We start from the raw sequence: 18,198 nt of genomic DNA, 5'->3' as shown, positions 1-18,198 counted from the left end.
TCTGCACTGTCACCCAGTATTACATACAGAATCACCACTCCCGATTTCACCCATTCCTGCAGTTCTCCTAGTGGCCGCTGTCGAGATACGGCTCTGAGCGCAGCAGCCCGTTCTTTCTGAATGGAGTCTGCACTACCCCTAGAGTGCAGTACCACCCAGAAAAGTGGAGTCTCTCGTAATATCCTTACAATATCTCTGATGTGTTTGAGTCGACGATGCGCACGCATTCATGAGGACCCCGACTCTGAAAGTGTATTGGGCCTTATCATTGTTCTATTCACGCAGGGATAATAATTTCCAATGGAGAATGCTGGAAGGAGATGAGGCGATTTGCCCTCTCCAAACTGAGGGACTTTGGAATGGGCAAGAAAGCAATTGAACAGAAGATCCAGGAAGAGATCCAGTACCTTATTGAGGTCTTTGAGCAACATAACGGTAAGGTCTATTCATTGAGTACATTGGTAATGTACGTACTGTGTTTCTCTATGCATGTTTTTTTTGTGATGTTAATGTACCGTATGTGCACAAGGCAGCAGGTGTGCTAGATCAAAAATAGAGATCAAGGAATCCTTATGTTTTTTTATGTGCAAACTGGATCCCAGAAAAGTTGGAGCGCTTAGTATTGTGTAAAGAAAAACCAATTGCTCTCAAATGTTCAAAACATTCAATCTGTTTGCAGAGGTGGAAAGAGTACAGAAAATGTGTACTCAAGTAAAAGTATCTTTACTTTGCCTAAATTCTACTCAAGTACAAGTAAAAGTACCTATCTAAAAATCTACTCAAGTAAAAGTAAAAAGTACTTCACTTAAAATGTAATTTGAGTAAAAAGTACTTAGTTACTTTTAATTAGCTTTCCTCTTGAGAATGTCATGTTTATTTTTCTTGAATATCGTCCTCCATAACCTCTATCTCTTGCTTGGCACCAGCCATCATCCAATACATTGATACAAGATAGTAAAATAGTGGAAATGCTGTGTGCCATCCTGCACAATCTTTCATTTCTGGCGGATTGTGGCATTATTGTGCATGGCATTTTGTCTCTCACTCAATTTTTTTTACTCAGTACTCAGGCCAGGTTCCAGTGTAATTGAGTAAAGTACTTGGGTCAAAATGTACTCAAGTACAAGTAAAAGTATTAATTTAAAAATTTACTTAAAAAGTACAAAGTATTCATAAAAGCTACTCAAGTACAATATTGAGTAAAAGTAATAAGTTACTTTTCCACCCCTGCCTGTTTGTGAGATGGAGAATTTTTCCAAGACAACGTATAAGATGTTATGGCCAAGCAAAATAATTGTTTTGAGAATTATGCGCTCATTTAAGATTTGATACATGCAACCAATCTCAAAAGACTTGGGACAGGGCCTAGGCCCTTGGCTTCACCAATACAGCACTATACTATACTGAATTCAGTATTTTAGTTGTAGTGTTGGTAATCCGTAATAACTTAAGTACTGTAATCAGGGACGCTGCTAAGGTTTTGGAGGCCCAAAGCATAAGTGGTCAGGAAGCCCCCCTCATATTTGAATAATAATAATAATATGTTTTTTGTCGATCCCAATTTCGGAGGCACCAATTTTGGGGGCAACGTGGTTGAGGCCCTAAGCACTCTGCTTGCTCTGCTTATGCCTAGCGGCGGCCCTGACTGTAATTTGTGGACTATAAGTATGTACTGAATACTGAATACAAGATGCTCCGACTAAACTTCACAAGAAAAAATATATACTTATAGGCCTCACCTTTGGGTAAGCCACATTGTCCACATTGTGATATATTCCTCAACATTAGCTCTGCAGCTAAATGTCTTTGGTTCGTCACTTCACATGTAATAATCCAAACAATATCTGCATCGTGATACACATCCCAGTTTAAAGTGTAAGAAATCAGTAGCAGCATATAGTTTGGAAATTACGGCTATTTCATCTGAGTCTGAGTGTTTTTTTTCTGATTGGCGTATACAGGTGCAGCGTTTGACACATCCAGGCCAGTGAGCTACGCTGTCTCCAACATCATCTGCTCCATCATCTATGGCCAACGTTTTGACTACGCAGACCCACGGTTCAAGGCGCAGGTCGACAGAGTCAATGACATCAATTCAATCATGGGCTATGTCTCAATGCAGGTGGACTATCTTGGTTTCTTTAATCAAGCGCTAAATTGTACACATAGTAAGTTTACATAGTAAGTTTAAGTTTTGCAAACTGGAGCGTGGTTGGCATGATTGACAGTAGTGTCCTGTTCCCTAGATTTAACACATATAGGAGGTGGGATTTCAGCATCCGGTGCAAAGATGGCACCAATTTTTGAAACTGGGCATGAGTAGATTCAAAGCAATTACTAGGTATGCTAAAATGGCAGTCTCTTGCGGTCCAAATTAAGCTTCATTTCAGCTCTGAGAAGGTCTATTGGTGACATCACGGGTGCTTGGTCCATTTATTTTACAATCTATGGTTGCAATGAATCTAGCAGATGTTTTGATACACAGTGACCTGTAGGGCATAAGAAGCTAGCAGAAGTGTACAGTAACACAGAGCAACAAAAAGACACAATACAGTTCCATTACCCAAGGCTTCACATCTGGAGGGAGCACAGCTGTGAATAGATGTGCCCTTGATTATGTATCCTGAAGCAAGGATACACACACACACACACACACACGCGCGCGCGCAAGGCAAGGCAAGTTTAATTATATAGTGCATTTCATACACAGGTGCAACTCAATGTGCTTCACAAAGTTAACATATGTAAATGAAAGGAAACAGGGAAGAAAGAAGGAAATGAATTAGAGTCAAAAAAACATTTAAAACATTAAGATAAAACATAAGGTAAAAAAAAATAATGAAATAAAACAAAACAAATTAAATAAACATAAAAATAATACTAATAATGATATATAATTTAAGCTAGGGGAAAGCATCTGAGAACAGCTTTGTCTTGAGTCTAGATATAAAGCTATCAATAGTGGGTGCATTTTTATAATCTGGAAGCTGGTTCCAAAGCTTTGAAGCATAGAAGCTAAAGGCTGCCTCTCCACACTTTGTTTTGACGTTTGGAATCACCAGCAAATTCTTCTCCGTTGACCTTAGTGACCTGGTTGGTGCATACAGCTGAAACATATCCAGTAGATATGTGGGTCCCATTCCATTTAATGATTTAAACCAGCGGTGTTGTCTACTTTTTTATGGTGGGTATACTGTATATTTGAGCATTTTTTGAGGTGGGTATACTGTATATATTTGTGCTATTCAAAACAATGGATCAATCAATTTTAAGTGGGTATACTGAAGCCCCTAAAATTTAGAAGTGGGTATACTCCGTATACCTGCGTTCTACGTAGACTACACCACTGATTTAAACACAAGTAGCATTGCCTTAAAATCAATTCTGTAGCTTACCGGGAGCCAATGCAGCGGTCTTAAAATTTACACACACACACGTGTTTCACAACTCATTGGTTTTTTTTTTTGGTTTTTGTGTGTTTGTTTTCGCTATCCTCACAGATCTACAACATATGTCCTTGGTTGCGTCCCGTCCTCTGGTACAGGAGGGTGCTCATGAATAAAGTGAACCAGGACTTTGACGAGATACGTCAATTCTCCAGGGGGCTGAAGGAGACCCTCAACCCTGAGCAGTGCAGAGGCTTCATTGATGCATTTCTGAGTCGTATGATCAGTGTGGAGGTACGATTTTTACGCCAAACAAACAGAACCTAGATTGCATTAGTGGCTTGATGCTAATGCTGCCCATTTACTTCAAGTGATTATGCTAAGCTATGCTTTTACTTCCAGTGATTATGCTAAGCTATGCTAATAATTCTGATCCAATAAATCTGAGTACTGAAAACACGGAGAAGAAAATGATATGCACATTCATGAATAAGTCTTGGAAATACAGCAAATATGTGAAAATCAAAAAATGGTGGACTGTTCCTTTAATGCTTCATAATTTGATTATTTTAAGATTCTGAAACCTCTTAAACTTCTATATATCCAGACAAGGTTCTCCTTGACTTTTACTGTAAGTTACGAATCAATTGACATCTGCTCACTTTCTTTGAAACCAACAGCTACACAGAGTCCAAGCTCTTGAATTCTCAACAGCAAGTTGTCAAATCTTTCCACTCATACTGCATATTCTTACTGAAGGCTATTATGAATGTAAACTGCTGTGCATATAATATCATGTCTGTCTCCAGGCTCTGGGCCAGAAGGACTCCCAGTTCCATGAAGATAACCTGGTGTACTGTGTGAATAACCTGTTTGCGGCGGGCAGTGACACCACGGGAGCAACCTTGCGCTGGGCGATGCTGCTTATGGCCAAGTACCCTCTCGTACAAGGTCAGATGGAAATGCAACCTAAAAGAATGTACTTATTTGGTTCCAGATCGTGTGGAGGCAGAGACAACAGCATGATGATGCTGTGAACGTATATGGAAATCAACTGTACATATGTGTGTTTTAGTAATGGCCCACATTAGCGTGTTGCAACAACAGCTAATACCACTATTGTATGGATTAAATTACCTTTTTTGGTTTTTAGTGGATTATCAAAGAAGCATATTCATTGCGGTACACTCATTACCAATTACTAATTAATTTATGGGCATTAGCTGTAGTTGTACCACCTGACGCCTGAGCCAAAAAATGTACCGCATTTACCCAAATAATATCTGGGACTACTATGAACAAAAACAATAGCTTGTTACCAGGCTACAAATAGCGGCACGCTACAATTTGAAGGAGTCTTTTAATACCAAAAAGGCTCTCATGTTGTTTTCATTTTATTGTTTATACCATGTTTCTAAAAGAGGTAGGCTACTATAAGGGGCTAGGCCATCACTTCAGGAATGATAGCTACTGTGTGTGCTGTAGTGTTAGTTTTTATTTTATTTTATTTTATTTATGTGGCAGTAGTGGCCTATTGGTTCGAGAGGGGAGTTGGTCTTTCAGTCTGGGGGTTGTAGGCAGGGATGGGCAAAGATACAGTTACATGTATTTTCAATACAAATACAAAATACCCAGCATAAAATGTTACAAATAAGATACAAAATACATAACTGTAACAGTATCTAATATCAAAATACAATATTTTGTATTTTCAACACAAAAAATACCCACAAAATACAACAAAAACCATTGTGTACAAAAACTAGCAATTTGACTTACACAATGAAATTGAATGAACAATTAAATTCTGAGAAATGAAATAATGGTTAGAAAACAAACAAAAGCTCAAACAAGAAAGAAAGAGGCCCTGCTGTAGGCTAAGTAAGTATGTATGCCCTTTATCATCCCAGTGGGGAAATTCATGTTGCAGCGATATCGTACATGCATACAACTTGTGCAAAAATACTGACGATGACATACATACACAAGACCAAAAAGTTGAATAATACTATATAAGGGAGATATACTGTAGGCTGTCATCATAGCTAATTTTTCAAACAGCTTTGAATTCCAACGTTGGCTATGGGGCCGGTTTATGACGCCTGCGAGAACATCTCTCAACTGGTCACCCTTCACTCTTGACTTAATGTGTCAATTAACATGTCAGTGCCATAAGAATAGCAATCATTTCTTTGACAAAGTAGAGATACAAGTGCTTTAAAAAAAAGTTCACTATAGGATGGTGGCCAAAGTAGGTATTGCAACTATACTGCTCATTGAAACTGTGCTCCCTATAGCATGGAGGCCAGAGTAGGTATTGCAACTATACTGCTCGTTGAAACTGCGCTCCCTATAGCATGGTGGGCAGAGTCGGTATTGCAACTATACTGGTTGGCTCTATGAGTGCATTCCAATATGCGACCTTGCTTCCTCCACTTGTGCTTGTGGCCTCGTCCCGCCTCCTGGCCCATCCTCCGTGGAGAAAACAATTAAGTTTCCCAGCTGTCAGCCTAGCCACAACAACTTTTACAGGACTGTTTCATTCACCATCCCAATTGCAAATGAGAAAAAGACTTTAAAATTGAGCTTTTGTGAGATATTTAAATATAATGCTGGTGTCAGTGATGTCATCGACATATTACTTCCTGGTACGAGGCCACAAGCAGAAGTGGAGGAAGCAAGGTTGCATATTGGAACGCACTTTGGCTACAGCTAGTTTTAAAACACTCAATTCTACACAAAAGGCCCTAAATGGCAAACTGAAAGCAAGTTTGATTGGCTAATCATTTAATTAATTCCTCAATGACGTGTTAATGTTTTCCTCATGTCACTCACCTTGAACCAAATTGAACTTCCTGTGCAGTCAAGGCTTAATAAATCCAAGCATATGCCTACAATTCAGCTAGGGGCATTCATATACTTTTTAACCTACAGCACCATCTTGTGTTCATATTGTGTAATAACATTCTTTGGAACAAAGTATCTGTATTTTGTTGTTTTGTGAAATACACAAAATACTGGAGGAAAGTATTTTGATACCAAATACAAATACATGTAATTCACTTATATGAAATACAAATACAAAATAGTATTTTGTATTTCAAAATGTATTTCAATTAGATGTAATAGCAATACTGCCCATCCCTGGTTGTAGGTTCGAAACACATCTGACCTCTCCCTACACCTCCATCCATGGCTGAAGTGCCCTTGAGCAAGGCACCTAACCCCACATTGCTCCAGGAACTGTAACCAATACCCTGAAAAATACTAACTGTAAGTCGCTTTGGATAAAAATTGTCAGCAAAGTGTAACGTAATGTAATGTTATTTGTCTGTAGAGCGAGTGCATGAGGAGCTGGACAGGGTGATCGGAGCCCGGGTGGCTGCGGCCGAGGACAGGAGGAGTCTGCCCTACACGGACGCCGTGATCCACGAGATCCAGAGGGTGGCCAACATCGCCCCCATGAGCATCCCGCACATCACCAGCTGCGACGTCACCTTCCAGGGATACTTCATTGAAAAGGTCTGTCTGACTGTGTGGCCTCTGTGTGTGTGGGCGTGAAAGGGGTTTTAGATTAACCCTTTGTGAAAGTTGTATGCCGTTCTTATAATACCTAATAGAAATCTGAGAACTTTTCATATTTCATTCATGACAGATGTTGCATTACCCTTTATGGTATGCTGCCTTGGTCTCCAAACAAGCATGAGGTCAGAACAAAGGAAAACATAAATGTTTGTGAATTCCGATCACTAAAACTTCATCGGGTCATTTCTCTCCAAAGCATTCAGAGAGTTACATCTTATGCCATTAGTCTCACAACAGACATTGACAAGAAGGGAAAACGGAAGAGCAAAAATCTGTTCTCTGTCCAGACATCTAACTTGTTTCTCATTGGGTCGGGACATCAGTTTGGCCCGCAGCCTCACTTGCTCTACGTAATTTGGCACTTGAAGAAAAATAATTGGAGACCACTGGTATACTGTATAAGGTTTGTAAAGTCAGCCCTGTCCATGGCCATGGCTCATGGCCCGAAGTTGTTCTCCTGATCCTCCCGTCTCTCTCTCTCTCTCTCTCTCTCTCTTTCTCTCTCTCTCTCTCTCTCTCTCTCTCTCTCTCTCTCTCTCTCTCTCTCTCTCTCTCTCTCTCTCTCTCTCGTTACTTTCCTGTCACAAACTGTCCTGTCCAATAAGGGCGAGAATAGCCCATAAATAAATAAACTAATTAAAAAGGCAGCCCTTGGGTGCATTTCTGGAAAGTGTAGTTGCTAAATATGTTAGCTACTTTGTTGGTTGCAATGCAATTTCCAATCGGCAACTACCGAAGCTGCTAACTGCTAATAACTACGCTTTCCAGAAATGCACCCCTGATTAATAGTGCAAGAGCAACAGCCATAATTCTGGGAAAGAAATCATGGAAAAGCTGATCTACTTACTCTGTTTGGCAAAGGAACACTGCAATCTTGGCCAAGAATAACAAGCCTATACTCGTATTATATAGCTCTAGTAGTTGTTCTAAAATCTTTAGTACTTGCTCTAAAACATTCACTTAACGTTGATAGGCCTATAGTTTGCTAAGTGGGCTTATAATAGGCTGATGTAACCAAAGTGAAATGCAGTTTTTACTTTCCTCCCTCCCTGTCGCTCTCCTACAAAAATGCATGAATCTATTGGCACATTAATAACTACTGTATTACAACAAACAACACAGTTTTTCACAGCAACGTCAAACAAGTTTCATTTTGGAAGAGAAGCAGGAAAAATGCCAAGTTTCCATTAAAAACAGTGATGTGTACATGTATGTCCATGTCTCTGGATGGTACTTTTCCTGCTTCAAATGCCTTGAATAAAAGGTGTCTGACATCATGACATCATGTGGGGAAAAGGGGCTAATCAGTGCAGCATCCAGAAAGTCATTAGTTGCAGGAGTGCTGTCTTGTTAACACTGTGTGTCCTCTGTAGGGCACGTCAGTGATCCCTCTGCTGACGTCAGTGCTGAGGGATGAGGAGGAGTGGGAGACACCTCGCTCCTTTTACCCAGAACACTTCCTGGACGACAAGGGCCAGTTTGTCAAGCGGGATGCCTTCTTGCCCTTCTCTGCAGGTATTTTTGGAACAGCTGCTGCTTTGCAGAACTTTCTCTGGTTGTTGTTAGGAGATCCGTCTCAGATGTGGCTTGGTCACCAAAAGATCCGAGACATGAAGGCTCTTGGAGCTGCCTTCAATCTGGTTGTGTACAAAATGCCAGTACTGATTGCAATAGTGTATGAATATTGTATTTTTATTTGTGTGTATTGACTCTATGCCACCATGTGGAACAGACAAGAAAAGCCAGACTGACTTGAACATAAACATCAGAATCACAGGCAGATTGGACAGGCCTGGGCTACCTGGAAACATGTAACTTCTCTAACAATCTCATGAGTGAATGGTGCAGCAAATATCAACACAGTCTAATGTAACCCCTCTCCTTGTTTCCTTATGTCACAGTGTAAAGAATCTATGTTCAGTTAAGTTAAGTTTATACACCAAGATACACCAATAGTCACAAGAGTGTCTGGAGTAGTAATTATCAGTATGGTGCGGTAATGATGCATTTGCTTGTGGACATGGTGATTCAATAGATAATAATGAGACTGTGCTGTTGTGTGTGTGTATGCGCATGCATTGGGTGTGTGTATTATAAGGTAACAGAACACCCCTCTCCTCTTCTTTGCTTTCGTGTGTGTGTGTGTGTGTGTGTGTGTGTGTGTGTGTGTGTGTGTGTGCGCGTGCGTGCGTGCGTGCGTGCGTGCGTGCGTGCGTGCGTGCGTGCCTGCCTGCCTGCCTGCCTGCCTGCCTGCCTGCCTGCCTGCCTGCCTGCCTGCCTGCCTGCCTGCCTGCCTGCCTGCCTGCCTGCCTGCCTGCCTGCCTGCCTGCCTCAGGGCGTCGGGTGTGTCTGGGCGAGGGTTTGGCCCGGATGGAGCTCTTCCTCTTCTTCACAACTCTGCTGCAGCGCTTCCGCTTTGCGCCCCCTGCTGGTGTCTCCGAGGAGCAGCTGGACCTCACACCAGCCGTGGGCTTCACCCTCCATCCGTCTCCACACAAACTACGTGCAATCCTGAGGTCCTGAGGATCACACACTATACATGCATATTTTACACACACAGCACACACATACACGTACAGTGCAGTACACACATGAAGAAGCGTAGGTTCAGATTTACTGTGAGAGTGTGAGAATGACTGGTGCTGTTTAAGTTTGGAAGAAGAGGATGCCACATAAGCCTTGTGGACTTTTGTATTTCAAATGAAAGCTTCATGTGCCGTCTTTGCTGAGAGGAACCGCCAGAAGGTATTTATTCAGGAGGACTAATTTAGAAAGGCTGATATGGCACGTTTTTAGACTGAGGAATGAATCGCATTGAGCTCGATAGATTTGGATTCTATTTGTATTAAAGTGTCTATTGCAGGCACTGTATCACCCAAGAAAGATGTAGAGGACATCACATGCACATCAAATAGCCTACTGTACATGTTATGCATGTGTGGGTGTCTGTGATGGATGCACGTGCTGTACAGTATGCATAGTGTGAAATATTTGAAGGTGTAGTATATGAACACTTAAGAATAAAAAAAAGCATCTGGTAAAAAAACACTGCTCTGTGTTTTGACTCATTAGTCAGGTCAACAAGTAATGTTGTAGACCTTTTTCATTTTTTACAGGATTTGTTTGGATTGTCCTGCACCTGGCATATTGTGGGGGATGTACACACTTTTACTGATTGATTAAATAAAGTATCTACCTCTGTCTTTGTACTGCGGCTACTTCTACTCTGTATCGCTCTTCATAACAGGAATTACATCACAATGCGATCACAAACAAAGTGAGTACAAGGAGAAGTACTGCTTTAATAATGGGGTGGTTGACGTTTAAGGGCGTAACGCAAAAAAAAAAAAGTTTTTCAAATTCCCTTTTTCACTTGTTCTTACACACATATTGATGACCATGGTACCTATGTAATAACACTTAACTTTGAAGTGAATTATTTTCAGAATTACACTGTGAAATGTATTCTTCCTTTTTGTATGCATACATATGTGCGCTGTGCACCTTAAACTTGTAAGGGTGATAGCTCAGTCAACATGAAAAGAGATAAGAGACATGCAAAACCATGCCTATGAGAAATCCCATTGTAATAAGATTTTCTTTAAATAGGCCTATCTTCGAAATTACACACAACACACATCATTCTGGTTAAGCATGTCGTTCCATGACCATGTTTAGCACCCGAGACAATTGTTGTTTTCCTCGCACGACTACAGCGGCGTCCGCACGGTCCGAAGTCTGTAAAACGCCAAAAAAATGAATTGAAGTGAATGGGACCGTAAAGTCCAGAATAGCTGCACACCCCACCGGTTTAAAAGACGCGAGTCTGCCGACTCGACTCGACTCCGGAAAGGGGAAAGGAGGAGGTGTGTGTACTACTTACGTGAGTAACTCTTGGTGCACCTCTGTTATCATCACTGAACAACATTGCTCTCCGGACTTAAAATTTCTTTCTCTGCAGTGCAGACCGTTTCATCTCCCAAGAGAATTCACGCGGTGTTTCTCCTCACTGTTTGCCCCCCCCCCCCAAGTGAACGCAAAGATTGCATTGAGTAAACTCTGACACCATCAGCGACCTGCAAAACTCTCACCCCGACGCCGTGTTCGCTACAGCAGGTGACTTTCAACCATGCCAATCTTATGTCAATTCTGCCCAAATTCCATCAGTTTGTTGATTTTCCAACCAGAGGAAAGAACACATTAGACGTTGTTTATTGCAACTGTTGTAAGATATGCCATGGGAGGCGTTGTGCGCATGCGCGGGCGGGGCTTGAGTGAATAGGAAGGCGAAGCGAGAGGGAGAAGTTTTGTATGCAGTCAGGGCGGCAATCGGAGCGGTTGTGTTACGTTGTGCTGGTACAATAAACCGGTTAAAAAGGAGCCTCATGAAGTTACCCTCCCCGTGTGTTTATACTTGTAACGGTAGGGAGTTAACCCCGAAGGACACTACGGTCCTTCGGCCCTGGAGTTTCTTCACAAGATAAAAGTAATTCCCCTGACATTCTGACTACGGTCAGGATAACATCAGGAAAGGTTAACACTGGCGACCACGAACTGGGACAGTTATTACACTGCAACTTTGGTGAGCATACTGGAGAAATAGCTCAGGAAACCGGAGATGTTGGCATTGTAGACTGTATAAACGTTTCCCCGGTACTTTATAAATCACGAAGAAGACAACATGGCGGCCTCCGCTCAGGTACACGTGAATGAATGTAAACATAAACGCAGCGACGTGACTAGCCACTCCAATTCAACTATGTCAATGACTGCAGCGGATGAATACGAAATAAAAATGGATGTAAACGAAAATGTTCATAAGACACAGAGTAACCCTTTCTCATGCAAAGGAGAAATGCCAAATGCAAGTGCAACGAGTTATATTCAAATTCAGTCACTGAAATTATCTGATACTAATCCATTTAAGGCAGATGTAGAGAGACAGCAGGCTCAGGCTGACGTGCGTTGCAAACAACCCTGCACCCACGTGCATCATACTGACAATGGGCAGGTGGAAACACCATTCACAGCCACTATTGCATACCCCAGTTCAAACCCCTTTGCCACTGCCCATTCAGGGAGTTTTGTCCATAGCACTCCCATTTCCTGTCATGTCCCCCAGTCAAAGCCACTGGCCCACTCTGCCCATGTTAAAGCATCCAAAGACACTGGCCAAGCACATTCAGCACAAGATGACAGCCCAGCTGTACAATTAATGGCACCTTCCCCAAAATGTGAACAGCGCCAAACTAGTAGGCATGCCCGTCGCCCCCGCTCTGTGCACTACCAACCCTCCTCAGAGAGTGAGGATGATCATGATACTAGGGAAAGAATCCCCACCCTCCGTCCTGGCCAGTATGATGGCACCACGCCATGGACAGAGTTCAAGCACCGTTTTGAGAGCTGCGCCAAAGCAAATCACTGGACTGAAAAGACAAAGGCCATCCAGTTAAAGTTCTGTCTAGTGGGCGCCGCGGGGGCAATTGTGCATAAGAACCCCCGGTCCACTCAGTGGGGCTATCGCCGCCTAGTGGAGGAAGTTGAGAATGCGTATGGCCCCTCATCAGAGCATGCAGCTGCTGTAGCTATTGAATTAAGACAACGCATTCGCAAGCCTGGCGAAGCTCTCCATTCTTTAAGGGACGATATATATGGCAAAGTGTCAGTGGCATATTGTGATAGAACTGAGGAAGAGCAAGACACAATAGGTGTTGAAGTATTCACCCATGCCATAGGGGATGCAGAGATTGTGCAAAAGCTGCTAGAAAAGCGACCCCAGACCTTAGCTAAGGCCTATGACATTGCCCACCGCTATGAAACCACTAAGCGAGCAGCATCACATGTCACCGCCCTTATGCACTCAGGAGCCCGGGGCCCTCCCGAAAGAAAACCCTGTACCACCGCTATGGTCAGAGAAAGAGTGGACGGCGGGGAGACTGATATCCTCACAGCCATTCCAGGGGCCAACAGTAGGCCTGTTAGCCATGAATTTCATCGAGCAGCCCCCCGTAAAACATTTAAAAATGCTAAATGGGAGGAGATTCGCTGCCACAACTGCTCAGGCATCGGGCACATTCAGAGACATTGTCCCTCTCCCAGGAAAACGAACCGGCCAACTCACCAGTACACAAATGCCTCCCGCGAGGGCTCCGAGCCTACTGTCCTCCATTTCAAAACCCACGGCCAAGAGATGAACATCCATTTGATGATGTATGAGTTGGACGTCTGTGCTGTTCTGGACAGCGGGGCCCGGAGGAGTGTGCTTCCCTTGCACTGCTACAATGCCATTCACCCGGAAGTTAGACCTGCACTTCAGCCATCCACGGTGAAGACGCTGTTGGGGGTTGGGCCAGGCGATGTTCCAGTGACCGGGGAGGTTCAACTCCTTGTCCAGATCAACAACCGGCAGGTGAGCGTGAACTTCCTGGTAGCCGACATTGCTGGCGAAGAGGCCCTCCTGGGCCATCCATTCCTCACTCAAGCCCAGGCTCGCCTCGACTTTGGCACCAACCGCATCATCCTCTTTGGCGAGGAAGTGCCATATTTCAACACCGTGAGCCAGCCCAAGATCCAGGCTGTAAGAGTCTCTCGGACGGTGGTGGTGGAGGCCGGAGTGGAGTATGTCATAAGAGGCAAAATTCCTGTTAAACGGCGTGTGGAAGGGGAGGTGATGCTCACCCCTACCAGGGGTTTCGTAGGGAGACACAAAGTGCTGGTTGCTCGTGTGCTGCTCCAAGCCCAACATGCTAAAGGTGTGCCTCTCCGTGTATTCAACCCGGGCAATGCTCCTGTCACCATCAGGAAGGGTGCTATTGCTGGCATCCTCCAGCCTGCGCACGCTCTACCACCCAGCGCCACCACGGCCATGGCCGAACTGCCAGAGCACGGCGATATCCCCCTGCACCTGAGAGAACTTTACAACCAAAGTGCAGCTGAGCTTGACCAAGAACAGCAACCCCAGCTCGCCCAACTTTTGTGTAAGTACAGCACAGTGTTCTCCACAGGGCCCACTGACCTTGGCCGTACCAGCCTTGTACAACATGACATCATGGTCCGGCCAGGTGCCGCGGTGAAGCAGCAGCCCCGTCGCATGGCATGGGAGAAGCAGCGGGATGCTGACCAGCAGATAGAACAAGGCCTGGAGGCCGGTGTGGCACGCCGTAGCAACAGCAGCTGGGCCTCACCCCTCGTGATGGTACGTAAGAAGGATGGAACTTACCGCCTCTGCGTCGACTACCGGGCACTGAACGACTGCACTATTAAGGACGCCTACCCGCTGCCCCGGATCCAGGACACCCTTGACACCCTCTCCACTGCCAAGTGGTTCAGCACGCTGGACCTCGCGTCTGGATACTGGCAGGTTGAACTGACGCCACGAGCCCGTCGAGCTGCTGCTTTCTGCACCAGAAACGGCCTGTTTGAATGGAATGTCATGCCGTTCGGGTTATGCAACGCTCCGGCAACATTTCAACGTTTAATGGACCGGGTGTTAGCCGGCATGCAGTGGGAGACGTGTCTCGTCTATTTGGACGACATAATAGTGCTAGGCCGTAACGTGCCCGAGATGTTGCACCGTCTCAGTCAAGTCTTCGATAGGCTGCTACAAGCGAACTTGAAACTGAAGCCAGCGAAATGTTGCCTCTTCCGACGACAGGTAGCTTACCTGGGGCATGTAGTCTCCGAAGAAGGGGTGGCTTCGGACCCCGCCAAGGTACAGAAGGTACAGGAATGGCCTACGCCCACTTCAGTTCAGGAAGTTCGCCAGTTCGTCGGGTTAGCATCGTACTACCGAAGATTTGTCCAGGATTTCGCAACCGTGGCTGGACCCCTCCATGCATTGACCAAGAAATATGCTCGATTCCATTGGACTGCTGAATGTCAACAAGCCTTCGACCAACTCAAGCGCCTACTGACCACCGCTCCGGTCTTGGGCTACCCGTTGGACCAAGGGAACATGGTCCTGGATACGGACGCGAGTGATGTTGGCATCGGTGCTGTTCTTTCTCAAGTACAGCTAGGCAGAGAGCGGGTGCTGGCCTACGGGAGTCGTCGTCTGTCCAAAACTGAGCAGAATTATTGCACCACCCGCCGAGAGTTGCTAGCAGTCGTAGAGTTCACATCACATTTCCGCCAGTACCTCCTGGGGCGGTCATTCACGGTCCGTACCGACCACAGCAGTCTCCGCTGGCTGACCAAGATGAGGGAGCCTGAGGGCCAGCTGGCTAGGTGGCTCGAGAGACTTGGTGAATATGACTTCAACATCGTCCATCGCCCGGGCCGGCTGCATTCTAATGCAGACAGTCTCTCCCGTCCACCCTGTAGGCAGTCATGCCCATGTCAACTGCCAGGCCCATCTCTCTATCCAAGAAACGTCTGCCACCAGGCCGTACAGTGCGACCTGGACTCCGCACAAATCCAAACAGTGCAAACGCCAGTGGGGGTGGGCAGGCATGTAACTGTCAGGGCGAGTGCAGTGGGGGTAGACGCAACATCTCCCGACACCCCCCAATTCGGTGGTTGGTCCGCCCAAGAGTTACAAGCCGCGCAGGAGTTTGACCCAGACATATCTCCTATCAAGGCATGGCTGGAGGCTGGTGGAGAACGGCCTCCATGGACAACCATCTCAGCACATAGCCCAGCCGCTAAAGCCTACTGGAGTCAGTGGAGGCGCCTTTTTGTCCGAGGTGGCATCCTGTTTAGGCGGTTTTACTGTTTGGACGGTGCCCAGTTCTATCCTCAAGTGATACTACCACGAGTATTCTGGTCGGATGTCAAGAGACAGATGCATGAAGGGCCTGTTGGTGGACACTTTGGAACAGAGCGCATGGTGACGCGACTTCAGACACGATACTACTGGTACCAGATGCGGGCAGATGTCAGCCTCTGGTGTCTGACTTGCAAAAGCTGTGGATCCAAAGCAAGGGCCCGTAAAACACCCCAGGCTCCCATGGGAACTGTCAGAGTCGGAGCCCCGATGGAGCGGGTAGCTCTGGACATCATGGGGCCGCTGAATGAAACGGAGCGCCGAAACAGCTATGTGCTCGTGATCCAGGATTATTTTACGAAATGGGTGGAGGCTTTCCCTCTGCCCAATGAAAAAGCAGAGACTGTTGCCGAAGTACTAGCCTCCCAGTGGGTGTGCCGCTTTGGCGCCCCCCATACTATCCACAGCGACCAAGGCAGAAATTTCGAATCTGAAGTGTTCCAGAAGATGTGCGCTCTGTTTGGGGTTGAGAAGACGCGAACCACCCCATTCCGACCACAGTCGGATGGCCAAGTGGAGCGTTTCAACTCCACCCTACAGAAGATCCTAGCCACAACTGCCGAGCGTTGCCACTGGGATTGGGATCTGATGATTCCTTACGCAGTCATGGCCTACAGGGCCACCAGGCACAGTGCAACCGGACTTACCCCAAATTTCATGATGTTTGGCCGGGAGGTGTGTGAGCCGGCCGACCTGGTGACCGGCCTCCCTCCTGACCCAGAAGATGCTCCCACTGCCCCTGAGTATGTCCAGCGTCTCCGTGAGCGACTGGAGCTGGCACACCAGATAGCTAGGGATGCACTTGGGGAGTCAGTAGAGCGTGCAAAGAGACAATATGACAAAAACTGCTGCCGCACTCAATATTGCATTGGAGACGCCGTGTGGTACCTCATAAAGGGCACACGGAGAGTCAAGAACAAGGTCAGGAAGTTCCTTCCGTCCTATGAAGGACCTTACTTCGTCCTGGGACAGCTGGACGACCTAGTGTATCGCATCCAGAAAAGTCCAAAGACCAAAGTGAAAGTGGTTCACCACGATCAGCTAAAGGCCTACCGGAGTCGTGATCCACTGGATAACGCTTGGGTCATGGAGCAGGCCCAGGCATGGACGCCGGTAGAGGTTCCCCCTCCGCCTGTGGCCACAGACTCTGTGGCGCTGGACCTCACTGACCTGTTCTCCAGCGGGGACCAGGAGTCAGTCCTGGGTACAGCGGGAGACGACTCTGCGGCGGCCGGTTCGCTTCCTCCTACCGGCTCACCAGAGGACGACGCTGCAGATAGTGGGGGTGAGGCCGGATTGCTTCCTCCTACCGGCTCATCAGAGGACGACGCTGCAGATAGTGGGGGTGAGGCCACGGCGCAGCTGCCGGAACAGCGCTCTCAAAGGCTGAGGCGCCGACGAAGATCTCCAGTCAGGTTTGGAGAATGGGTTGACTAGAAAGAAAGCCGTTGTGAACCAGGGCAGAATAAAACCCTACACGGCTTGGGGACCCGGGTAGTCCACCCCGACCCCTAGATAAGAAAAGTACATGAAGGACTGAATAAAAAGAAAAAGAGACAGAGACTTTTAAGAAAAAAAAATGTTGCTGTTGACAATTTTCATTGTTCACTTTTCATTGATGTGTTTATGCTCCGGTTGCCTAGGTAGTGTGGGGACTGTGTATTGCTGCTAGGTCGACGTGCATTATTACTTAAGTGGTAACTGTAATGCCCTCATTTATTATGTGCCTTGCCAGGACTTTGCCTCATGACATTTTGCCAGAAATGGTTTGCTATGTCTTTTGATTTGTATGAAGTAATGAGAACTGAAATGTTATGCTACTGTACTGGATTAGAATTTTGAGTAATTGCTATCCAGAGTGGGGGTAGTGTTGTAAGATATGCCATGGGAGGCGTTGTGCGCATGCGCGGGCGGGGCTTGAGTGAATAGGAAGGCGAAGCGAGAGGGAGAAGTTTTGTATGCAGTCAGGGCGGCAATCGGAGCGGTTGTGTTACGTTGTGCTGGTACAATAAACCGGTTAAAAAGGAGCCTCATGAAGTTACCCTCCCCGTGTGTTTATACTTGTAACGGTAGGGAGTTAACCCCGAAGGACACTACGGTCCTTCGGCCCTGGAGTTTCTTCACAAGATAAAAGTAATTCCCCTGACATTCTGACTACGGTCAGGATAACATCAGGAAAGGTTAACACAACATACAGGCCCGGAGTGGGCCCTGTAACCGGGATTTTAATTCACATCTAGGCCACTTTGATATGGACAATCGCTCACAATGCATTTTATTGGACTCATGTTAACCCTCTGAGGTCTAAGGCCTTTCAGAGGCTTTTAGGCTGCTTGCACCACCCTGACATTTTCAAGTATTTTCAGCTAACAGTAAGCATCTATGCAAAAGTGGAATATATGGTTGTATTGTGAAAAGCCTGACAAGAAATAATGTAATATATATATATATATATATATATAT

The 18,198-nt window shown here is 45.7% G+C and overlaps 2 protein-coding genes across 2 annotated transcripts; both read left to right on the top strand.

Annotated features, from left to right (window-relative positions):
• Positions 1–227: 227 nt before the first annotated feature.
• On the top strand, positions 228–10,017 carry LOC134446374 (cytochrome P450 2K4-like). The gene is made up of 7 exons (XM_063195736.1): positions 228–435; positions 1,962–2,122; positions 3,501–3,680; positions 4,196–4,337; positions 6,724–6,908; positions 8,345–8,486; positions 9,307–10,017. The coding sequence occupies exons 1-7, from the start codon at positions 321–323 to the stop codon at positions 9,492–9,494; spliced, it is 1,113 nt and encodes a 370-aa protein (XP_063051806.1). The 5' UTR covers positions 228–320; the 3' UTR covers positions 9,495–10,017.
• A 1,635-nt stretch (positions 10,018–11,652) lies between these two features.
• Positions 11,653–17,823, top strand: LOC134445147 (uncharacterized). The gene is made up of 2 exons (XM_063194232.1): positions 11,653–11,670; positions 12,094–17,823. The coding sequence occupies exons 1-2, from the start codon at positions 11,653–11,655 to the stop codon at positions 17,170–17,172; spliced, it is 5,097 nt and encodes a 1,698-aa protein (XP_063050302.1). The 3' UTR covers positions 17,173–17,823.
• The last annotated feature ends 375 nt before the right edge of the window (positions 17,824–18,198 follow it).

The sequence above is a fragment of the Engraulis encrasicolus genome, chromosome 3 (assembly GCF_034702125.1).
Source record: "Engraulis encrasicolus isolate BLACKSEA-1 chromosome 3, IST_EnEncr_1.0, whole genome shotgun sequence".
Taxonomy (NCBI): Eukaryota; Metazoa; Chordata; class Actinopteri; order Clupeiformes; family Engraulidae; genus Engraulis; species Engraulis encrasicolus.
This window is presented reverse-complemented; position numbering and strand designations above follow the sequence as displayed.